The sequence below is a fragment of the Euprymna scolopes genome, chromosome 12, assembly GCF_053919585.1.
Source record: "Euprymna scolopes isolate OS-2025 chromosome 12, ASM5391958v1, whole genome shotgun sequence".
NCBI lineage: Eukaryota > Metazoa > Mollusca > Cephalopoda > Sepiida > Sepiolidae > Euprymna > Euprymna scolopes.
In genome coordinates this window covers 30,901,448-30,913,462 of record NC_136493.1, presented here as the reverse complement: position 1 = coordinate 30,913,462, position 12,015 = coordinate 30,901,448, and the positions used below count along the sequence as shown (strand labels likewise).

The 12,015-nt window shown below is 32.4% G+C and overlaps 1 protein-coding gene across 1 annotated transcript in view; it reads left to right on the top strand.

Moving 5' to 3' along the window:
* LOC145291232 (acid phosphatase type 7-like) overlaps positions 1-4,043 on the top strand; it is an 82,049-nt gene extending 78,006 nt beyond the window's left edge. Inside the window, exon 12 of the mRNA XM_080136829.1 lies at positions 2,567-4,043. Within this exon, the coding sequence (XP_079992955.1) occupies positions 2,567-2,701 (135 nt within the window). The 3' untranslated portion in view covers positions 2,702-4,043. The remainder of the gene's footprint in view (positions 1-2,566) is intronic.
* The last annotated feature ends 7,972 nt before the right edge of the window (positions 4,044-12,015 follow it).

Below are 12,015 nucleotides of genomic sequence, written 5' to 3'. Positions count from 1 at the left end.
ATTTTTCAAATTGGACATATACTGCACAAGCACCTTCTAAATTTTTCAAATTGGACATATACTGCACAAGCACCTTCTAAATTTTTCAAATTGGACATATACTGCACAAGCACCTTCAAAATTGTCAAATCGGACCTATAATGCACAAGCACCATCAAAATTTTTCAAATCGGACCTATACTGCACAAGCACCTTCAAAATTGTCGAATCGGACCTATACTTCACCTATGTCATACAATTCCAGGCGATGCTTGGTATTCTGCTAGTACACACCCCCCTATGTCATACAATCTCGGGTGACGCCGGCTGTTCTGCTAGTGCATATACACCTACTTTATCCAATCCTGGGCTATGCCGGGTATTTTGCTAGTACAGATATCCACCTAGTAATCTATCCCGGGCGATGCTGGGCATTTGGCTAGTACATATATCAATCAATTTTTTCCAATCCCAGGCGTCGCCCCCCCCCTCCCCTAACTCATATTATGCCTGCCACCTTCCTCCCTCTAAATAGAATTAGTTAATATACGAAAAATATATAACACGCGTCTTTTTTTTTTTTTTTTTACTTGGTCTTTAAATCTCGTTTCCTGTCTAAACATCTTTCTCTGTCTCTCTCTCCCTCTAAAGAGTGTTACTAAAAAAGAAAATGGCGTCTGGGTTTGTTTTTTTTGTAAAAACATCGATCGTTAATATTTTTTGTAATCATATTTTTTTTTTTACTTCACATTTTTGGCTTGTTATTTTTCGTTTAACTATCTTATCTAACTATTTTTAAACCTGCTAATAACTTTGGTAACGTTTTCCTAACGTGTAATTTTTGTATTTTGATGTGTGTGATAGTCGTCTTTTTTACCGATAACAAACTCTCTATTCAATGTTTTCATATACATATCGTCATTACAGCTTGACATGACTCAACGTTAATTAAATTACGTATAAATATTGTTAAAATGTCACTTTTTTGGGCCCCTTCCCCCCACCCCCTGTAGAAAAAGGGTCAGCTGAGTAACTTAGATTGGACCTTTCGGGCCCAAAATTCGATATTTGTCATCCGAAGGGTGGGGCTTTCATATGAGACCAGATTTGTGAATTTTTGCTCTGTCTGTCAAAAGTTTTTGCAGACATCCAAACATACATACATACATTTTCGCTTTTATATATATAGATAAGTGACAGGTGCGCGCCAAATTTAATTCCGCACTGAATTTTAACTGCGGGCTAGTTCTTTTGGATTTTTTTTTATCCAACTTTGTCTGGTTTTGTTTCCCCAACGTGTTGGGGAAAACCAGCTCCCCCTTTATTAATGGAGTGTCCAAATGAAAGCAATTGTCTGATATGACGGTGAAAACCGACATTGACCAAACGTCCATTGCTTTCTGGATATTCCCGGCCTGGAGGCCGAGAACTGTTTAGTTTCACATCATTTTCGCTTTTATACGAAAAAGCCGAATCAACACGTGAGAAGCTGAATTAGCAAGAATTGTGTAAAAGTCAATGTAAATAAATGAAGCCGCGACGCGCGTTCGCAAATCCTAGATATTATTATCTAAGGGGTATATAAACAGTTCTAAGCGATAGTAACTCCCCCCCCCCGAGAAACCAGCGAAAAAAGCCTTTGTTGGACATACAAAAACTTGTGCGCCTGTTTTGCCTTCTATATATATAGACTAGCGAGGGGTACCCAGCATTGCCCGGGTGTTTAGAGGTGTGTGTGGAAACTCCGGAGGGGGGGGGTTAAAATAAAGAAAAACTGTTTTGGTAGGTAAGTATGAGGATCGAACCCGAACCGTTTAGGCAAAGTTGGAAATTAAAGTGTGAAAAGAAAAGAGTGCGATGGTTTTAACCATTGGGCCACCGCGAGATGCCAATGGAAACACGTTTGAATTTATTTAATTACTTGGATTTGGCAAGTGCACGTTTTAATGACTTAATGAGGTCAACTTTTGACTGCGGGGTAGCATTTCATTTACTGCGGGAATGCTTTTTTTTTTTTTTTTTTTTTTTTTTTCCAAGACGTTGGAGGTAGGAGGAAACAGCTCCCCTTGTCCAAATTGAATAGCAATTGTTTGATATATGGGAAATATTTCCACATTGATCAAAGCTGATTGCTTTCGGACATTTCCGCCGATAGACGGAAAATACCGCCAGAGTTAGTGTCGCTTTTATTATAGGAAAAAGACTAATCCACATGCGGCAAGCGACAAATGTTGAATATTTATCTTCTCGAAGTCGAGCAAATTAAATAGACAGGCGAGCTCCGTTGTTAACTCTGAGATATTACGATTTATATGTGATATAAAAAGTTTTAAAAAGTTGTGAACCAACTGACGGCTTCTCTGAAAAAAGCCTTTTGTAGACATACAGAAAAAGCGAACACACATACACACATACATACATTTTCGCTTTTATATTTATAGATAAATGTATGCATTGCGTATAATTTATGTAATATGACTTTTGTTTTCATAATTTATGTAATAAATTACGAGTTTGGCATGAGATAAATATAACACTTATGAAATGATGAATTAATTGATGTAATGGTTCGTATCTTTCTTTGCAGGATGGAAAAATAATCGACAAAATATTATTGATTAAAAACTCGCACGGTTCCTACGAAGACAATACGTTGAAGTTCCAGCCTCTAGCAAAACCAAAAGAGCAGGAAAGACCCCGAATATTCATGTTTCAGAATTGAGGAACGATATTCATTCTGAACCTTTTTTTGACATTTTAGTATTTGTGCCTTCCATAACAAAAGAATGCTTTTTTCTTTTTTTCTGTATTTTACTATGCTTGTTTTCGTCAATCAGATTTGTTAATTTTTTTTTAGTGCAGGAATATTTATTGGGGCTTTACAGCTACACTTGAAAAAATGCGATTCCTCAAATTTTTTTTAAAATTTGGAATGAGAAGGGTGAGGGCTTATACTAACCAATAGTCGGAAACTCTTAACACATTTCCATAAAAACGCAAACATTATGTTTTAGAATTTTTTAAGATGAAGAATGATAATTTGGATTATTTGGACTACTTGACCTTTTTAGCTACGAGCCACGACATACATATTCCAGACTGACCCAACTAGCAGCAAAATCCCACCCCTTCATTATTGAGCTCCCTAGATGCCAGAAAGGCCTTCTACTCTAGCAGTTTCTTCAAACGGACTGCTAGACTTTGGAATTCTCTCTCTGTTTCATGCTTCCCTGACTGTACTGACCTGACATGGAGCTTAAATGTAATGTGAACAGACATCTGGATGCTCAACTCTCCACAGTTTCTTGTTAAACACAATCCCAAATAGTAATGTTTGAAGTCAGTAGAATTCAAAAAAAAAAAAAGTCTTTTTTGAAACTACGCTTCATCTTTTTTGTCCTCCATTAGCAAAAATTAGAGAAAATTTTAATTCTTCAATTTTTAAATTTAGAGTAACCCTTTCTGGAGAGTGTGATTTCCTCCACATTGACAGCAGACTTTGTGTCTAACTCTTTCCTTGTGGGAAGGCAAGTATATAGTGACAGTACTATTCTCATCTTTGGTTGTTATATTCACAAAATTTCAGCCGATGTAATCTCCGACCTTTTCCCAGTGCATCTTTTCCAACATTGAAAACCTTCGAGTTTAACTTAGAAACTCAGAACGAAACATAAAAACTTAGAAACAGAATTTTTTTTACTTAAGCTATGAGAGTAGTTTGTTCTCATTCTCACAACAGAAGTGTTATTCAATGTTATTCTTAATTTCAGAGCCGAAAACTCATTTTAAGTGTTACCTATCATGAACAGACCAACTATATATATATATATATATATAAGCAATGTAAAGTCACACACTTTAGAAAACATTTCGCGCTTACCGAGCGACAACACACGAAACAGTTACCATTTTCTCTCCGGGAGGCTACGACTCCTCATTACATCATTATGAAGAAGAAGAAAAAAAACTCAATTGGACTGACATCTCCTTGATAAAGCCATGTTATTGGCAAAAATTCGGAATTTAATAATACCAAAAAAATTAAATAAAAAAAATAAAAAAATGATTTTATCATTTCTCAACATTTTCAGGTTTTCAAATTTTCTTATATATATATATATATATTCTATAATAATTATTAAATACCTACAGACACTAGTGTTTCATTCTTTCAGGAATCCTCAGTGCCGGGTGTCACGATTAACACCAGCCGATAGATTTAAACTCGGCAACAGAAGCCATCTCTGGCTCCATTAGCAAGGACCTAATCCATTCGGCTACCATTGACCGCAACAGATATTGTTGAAATTTAAACATTTATTTCATTAAATGTTTTTAACGTGTATATATATATATATATATATATATATATATATATATTAGTGATGGGTCGATTCCAGTATTTTTCCTGATTCCGATACAATTACAGATTTTGTACTAAACTCCCAATCACGATATAAATTCCGATTCTTTATAAATCTCTGAATATTTAACTATAAAATAATTGTTTTGTCTCAATTGCCATAAAACATGTAAAATGTGCATATATTTTCTCAAATATAAAAACACACTTGCGGATGTGTGATCTATAGATTTTAGTTTTACTAGAAGTTTCAATCAATGAATATCTATTATTTTATCATTACTACCAGCGGTGAAAGATTTTGTTTTAAACAAAAATGAATAAAAATATATAATTAAAGGAATCGTTTTTGTCATCGGAAAATAGGCACATTTTTTTCCGATACCGATATTTTGGGTGAATGTCGCATCAAAATACAAGTAAGTTCTAACTGACAGACTTTTTGAGGTTGTAGGTTCAATCCTTAAAACAAACGATCTAAGAATAACATAATTAACATTTCTACCTGGTCATGGCTGATAAAATGAGAACAATCTACTCTAATGGATTAGATAAAAAGTTTAGTTTAAATTCCATATAGGCTCTCAAGTTTACCATAAGCATTCCTGAGTTTGAAAAGATGCATCTGTAGCAGCAATGGTACACACCTTGCATGGATTGAACTACCTTCCACAAAAGGAGGAAATATCAAGGGGATATGAAATTCATAACTGCCCCACATCGCTTGTATATCTTATTTGTTAGTTTTTCTGCAGTTCTTGCAGAGAGGTGTTGGCGTCCTCCTGCATACAGCGCATGGTATTCCTAAATGGTTACCCATATGGTACTGATCAGGCTCAACGTTGCTTAACTTTGGTGATCTAATGAGAACTAGTATCTCAGCATGTGCCGTACATATGCATCTGTAGAAGGTTACATGTTTGTGTAAATGACAACCGAGATAAGAATTAATTATTTGGATTCTTCGAACTAATGTTCTCATCTGGAATGTCATTCTCACAATGTTTCGTCTGATGTAACCTTTGACCTTCTTCAGGTGTATATTGTCGAACTCCGGAATCTTTCTGTCAAGCTTTGGAATCTTTCTGTCAAGCTCTGGAATCTTTCTGTCAAACTCCGAAATCTATATGGAATTTCCAACGGAACGCTTTATTTGATTCACAAGGATAGGATGCTCTAATTCCATCAGCTACGACCGGGTAGAAGTCTTCAGTAATTAACATTTGTATTTTTTAGTATCACTCGCACTGAGGATTGAACCTTCAACCTCCAGAAGAGTATTGCTTACAACAGAATTTTACTTAGTATTTTATCCATTACGCCACAGGTCCTTGTGTGAATAACGTGCAAGATGAGAACAGTAGTCCGAATAATCCAAATGATACAAATCAACAATCTTTATCTAAAAAATTCAGAAACATGAGAATAATAATCAGAATAAACTAAATAACTGAGTTATGTTCGAAGGCTATGACAACGCGGTCTCGTAGAAAAATGGTGTGGGATACAGAACAAGGTAAAAAGAATTTTCTACTTTTTTTTTTTTTTACAAAGGAATCACCACATATCAAGGCCCGAAATCTACTTGAGGATAAGGGTTAATGTAATGAGTGCACGGTAGTCAATGTGACAATATCGTAGAAATTGTTAGTAGTGGAAATTTGGTAAATTGATTTACTTAAGGGGAACAACTCCTGAAGAACTTGTTCACATTGGACTTGAAGACGATCATATTGGAAAGCAGGTAAACGGAAGAGAGTTCCACAGGTGTGCAGTTCTAAGAAAGAAACTTTGTTCGTGGAATCCAAGTTTAGGTTTAGGCACAGATAAAGAGTGAGGGAAATTATTGATAGTGGTTTCAAATAGACGAGTGTTGATGACAATGCTGAAAGTTTCAATTATTTTCAGTCATAAATTATTTACCAACATGTGTTGAACCAGGATGGTATCGTGGTGTTTGAATTTTCGAGGTATACCACACCGTCAGAAAGAAGAAAAAAATATCTAGAATCACTCGGGAGAGATGTGTGTATGCAGAAATGCATCTCCACCACCAAGTTTTTTTTTTTTTTTTTACTTGGTCACTCAAGGATAAGGGTTAATGAATTTAAAGTGATAGTGTAGTGATCGTTAATGGTTGTACATATTTTTTCAAAACTACATTGTCATAGTCTTCAAATAAAACTCCTTACACACTACGCATTAAAGAAAATGTTTAATACTCTTTTCTTCTTTTTTTTTCATATGTCAGATCAGGAATTCAACGGTCCTGGATATGACTTAAAACTATATCTGATGGTGAGGCCCCATCTTGCGGGCCTTGGAGTGTGGAGCCACCCTTTAATTGCCATTGCTCCCAGGTCCACTCTGACCCGGAGTGGTAGTACCTGTTAGGGTCCCAACTATGGGTTAAATAGAATCTGACTTAAAAAAAAAATATACTCCATTAAAAATTGTTCCTCAAAATAACTAGATTCGGCATTAAATAACCTGAAAAAGGTTGATATGCCGTAAAACAACCAACCAACCAGATCAGGAATTACAGTGAAAAAAAAAAATGGCAGACCATTTTTTTTTTTTTTTTTCATTCTGATCTGGTTGCAAAAAATTGCTAAGTAATTTTTTTTTTATGTTAAATGTAATTTTTAAATAATCTTTAACTTTTTTTTTTTTATCAATTTTTCATATTTCAGATCAGGAATTTTTTATGCTGATCAAGTTTTAAAAAACAAATGTTAAATATAATTTTTAAATAAATTTTGATAACTTAAAATAATGATTTTTTTAATCATTTTTTTTTTTTCGTATCTTGGATTAAACACTATTTTAAATGAGATTGAAATTCGTATTGTGTCATGAAAAATGTTTAGTCCCAATGAATGTACAGTTTTTATTAATCTTCTTAAATATATTATTAAAAGAACTAACATTTTTATTGATCTTTGAAATTTTTAAAAATCTTTGATATCATTTATAATTTAAATTCAATTCTTCCTCATAGTACAACATAAACATGAAAGTATAAATACTCCCAAGAAAAGTCGGGTTGGGAAAGCTAGTATATACTATTGCAGCATAATATATATAATATACATTTTATTTACAGTATCACATACAGTATATTATCTATTAAGTTGCCTTTTTGGTTAATGCTATTGTTTGTGAAGATATTAATAAAGAAGCGATTATTTAAGCCATAGAGCTGGAAATAAACAAAGAATAGTTCCGGGCAAAGTTGGGTTGAAAAAGCTAGCATATATTATTGCAACATTATGTATATAATATATGTTATATTTACAGTATAATATACAGTATGTTATGTATTAAGTTGTTTTTTTTTCTTGTTGATGTTATTATTTGTGCAGATAATATTAATAAAGAAAACATATGGCTGGAAATAAACAAAGAATAATTCCGGGCAAAGTCTGGTTGGGAAAGCTAGTATATGCAGTATAATATGTAATATACATTTTATTTGATTACTATTATATTATTATTAAATTAGGGCTGGAAATAAGCAGCTTAATGCATAAATGTCCAATATGAAAAAGCATGTGAAAATTTTGTTTGCCTTTTTATTAAAATTGTAAAAAAAAGTTTACCGCAAATAACATAACTTTCCAATATTAAAAAGCATATAAAAATGTTCAGTCTATTTAATTGCTTCTGCAGCAAACACATCTGATTGCATTGTTAGGGAAATTGTAAACAAAAATTTACTGCAAGTTTTGTATAATTTTATTTTTCTCTAGATGGATGGTTCGTTAGTCGTGTGAACCAAGATGATGCTCATGTTAAACAGTTCTTTTCTGAGGCACAGGTTCATATCCTGTGAAAGTCAGTTTTCACTTTGTGATATTTTTTGCTTATTTATTTCCAGCCCCATGAACTAAATAATTGTTTGGTTAGTAATATTATGCACACAAACAATAGCATCAACAACAAAAAACACAACATAATACAAATTTCCAATATTAAAAAATATTATATATATATATATATATATATATATATATATATATATATCTTATATTTCAATACAAATTTTTTATTACAAATGAAAAATTTGAACAGCACAAAGTTCAATTAAATAACTCAATAGCATAGAACTAGAGCTTTAAATAGTTTTAATTTTTTAACCCCTTTCAATGTAAGAATCAATAACTCATTATGTTCATCGAAAAATTCTTTTACTGTCCACCAGTGCAAACAATTGTTTTGGCCCAAACTAATATATATGTATCAAGTTTACCCTATTTGTGTTTCTATTTTACTTATTCGGGCCATCATCAGTGCACAGGTATCAATAAAAAATATAAACTATGAGATTAAACTTTTTTTCTTAATTTTTTCTGTTATATATACATGCATATATATATATATATATATATATATATATATATATATATATATACATTGTAAAGAAGTGAACCATAACGGAAATTCAGTCAACTAAAATAAGATGGAAAACGGGGGTGAGGAAAAGGAAAAAAAATGGGAAGTTACATGTAACAAATGTACAATTCAGTAAAAATAAATAAGTCAATTAAAAACAAGATCGTTAAAATACACCTAATAAAAAAATTTTCCTCACCCCGTTTTCCATCTTATTTTAGTTGACTGAATTTCCGCTATGGTTCACTTCTTTACAATTATTCTAAAATTTTGCCAATCGAATAAAGAGATGTATGTATGTATATTTTATTTATTTTTATTTTACTCATAAAACTAATCTACGGACATGCATGTTTCTCTCTTCGGAAAGTTTTAGATAATTTTGCTGTTATTTTTTATTGTTTTTAAACTTATGACTTGTTCATTTGTTGTTGTTTTTTTTTGTTGTTTTTTTAAACGATAATACAGTTAATTAGCATCTTCACCTTGAAAATCTTTATATATATATATATATATATATATATATATATATATTTATATATATGACACGCAAAGACATGTAAGAGGTTTTGCTACGCTGACATAACAATGTTTCAATCTGTAGTTATTAATAACTAAGTTATCATCAGTCAAGTCTTTTCATTTAGGTGTTCATATTGAAAGAAAGAGAATGAAGGAAATAAATATAATATTTAAATGAAAAGACACTTTTTGCCAGATGAGATCTTTGTCATGTCATAGCAAAGATATATATATATATATATATTTTGTTTACAAAAAGTTTTTAGATGAGACAAGTCATTGGTACCGTCAGTTTCAAACCCGATAATTAGCACTGTTTTTTTCCATGGTTGAATAATTTATAACGGGTGTTTAAAATTTGAGGGTTAAAAAAACATCAGTGAAAAATCGTTTGGAGCAGCCATTTCACGTTAAACTATGGTTTAAAACTGAATACCCCACTAAAAATTGAACAAGTAATTTTTTTTATAATCAGACATTTGATTTTTTTTTTTTATTGATAGAATTTTGACAAAACATAAGTTGCTATAAACATTTTTTTGAATGAGTGCTGAATAATTTGAATTTTTTTTTTTTTTTTTTTTTTTTTGAACATTCCTATGAGATTAAACTGTTTTTTGGGGTTTTTTTTTTGTTTAATTTTTTTTATTTTTGATGTTTTTCTATTTTTCATATTTGTATGATTTTCCTGTTAAAACAAAATAGAAAAATTAAATTCTTTGCAATTTGTATACTTTTATATTCTTTGAAAATAAAGGCGGTCAAGCAATTTGTGTTTCATTTCGTTTGATTTTTTTTTTACTGTGTGCGTGGGGATTTTTATTACCTGAAGAAAAGTCCAGTTCTTGCACATATAAAAGTAGGAATATAATCCCTGAAAGTTGAATTGAGAGTGACAGCTTTTGAAAGGAAGGACTAACAACAGTGTCTATTAATTTAACAATTTCGTGCTTGTGCAGTATAATGGGATTCAAAATATACATTTTTGGTAATAATACTATTACATGATTACATGTCATATTGAAATTAGTAAAAATTTAAAAAATTACGCAAAATGATCAAGAGATTTGCTAGAACTAAAATAAAAAACATATATTAGCAGTCTACCATTTTCTATTTTGAAATGATAGATTTATGAAAATCATAGATTGCAGTTATCTCCCCTGGATTTTAAGATGTCTTGCACATTAACCCATAAAACTTTGTAATTCGCTAAATTTTATTCTTGCTTGCAATTATTTATTACTCAATCATTTTTTTTTAATTTTGGCATTTTTTTTTTTTTTTTTTTTTTTTTTTTTTTTTTTTTACTAATTTCGACCTGACAAGCAGTTCATAATCGTGTTTTTTTTTAGAAATCTCATGAAATGACATAAACAGCAACAATTTTACTTGTGCAAACAATAAAAATTGATAGACAAACCAAAAGTAGTAAATACACAGAATAAGGGTCTTCCAAATCTTCCAATACATGCTTTCGTGAGAACTTATCTTAAATTTATCTTTAGTATTAGCATGACTTAGTCACCACTTATTAAGGCCCTGAGGCCACTCGAGGGTAAGGGTTATTAAATGTGCAGTAATCAATGGGATAATATCGTAGCAGTTGTTATTAATGGAAATTTGGTAGATTGGATTATTTAAGGGGGTAGTTCATCAAGAATTTGTGCTTATGGAAGAAATGGATGTTGCCTATGACTGTAACAGTACAAATGCAGCAGCAGCAGCATATGTAAATGACAGTCGTGTGCAAGATGACGTCACAGCGAGGAAGAATAAAAAAAAAAAAAAAAAAAAAAAACGTGGCCTGAGTAGGACAGAAATAGATGTGTTACACACGTGGCCCGAAAGCAACAGGGAAAGACATATTGTCAACATGGCCAAACAAAGACAGAATACCACGTGTTCGATACGGCAGAGTTTTGTTAAGCACATTGGAAGCCGAGAAGATTTTTGAACAAGACAAGGCATTATTCTGGAAGTACCTGTAAATAAATGTCTGTTTCAACTGAAAAAATGTCTAATTTTTTCCTCGTCTTTGTTTCCATGCGATTGTCTACATATGTGTGGGTCCCGAGTGTTGACATGTAACAACTATGTTACACAACTACCTTCTAAAGGTTTGTGCCGTAATGCAATCAGAACGTCAATCATAGTTGTTGAAACTGAGAAAAAAAAATGGCTGCCTTCTATGGGCTATTGTCAAACACAGGCGGTAGGGTAACTAAGAAAAGAGGAAGGCTCACATGACATTTAAAAGGGGGCCCGTGATTGGGTTACGTTTCAGCCAATCCAAGCGATGTTTAAGGAAACAAGGGAAATAACCACTGACCAATCTAGTGGAGTAAGAGTTCACAATAATGAGCAGGTAGTATCAGCAATAATCTGCAAACGATGTCTCGGTTGGCTCAAACACACCCTGAGATTGGCCCCAGAGATAATTGCCAACCAAGTGCTCCAACAGACCCCTGGTAAAAATGAAGACCAAAAATGAACTGGAAACAGACAATCAGGAAAGATGAGGAGGTGAGGGGGACTGATTGGACTTTTTTGATTTGACTTCAGATTGAAAACGATGGTATATTTGACTGCCTTGTGTGTCGCAAGATGAAGTAGATCCTAGTTTTAAGTCTATGAGTGTCTTGTAAATTCCTAACACTGAAACATCACTTTTTTTTCTATACGGTGAGACTCTTAAAAAAAAAGTTAGGCCGCAAGAATAACCACTGACCAATCTAATGGCGTCAGAATTCACA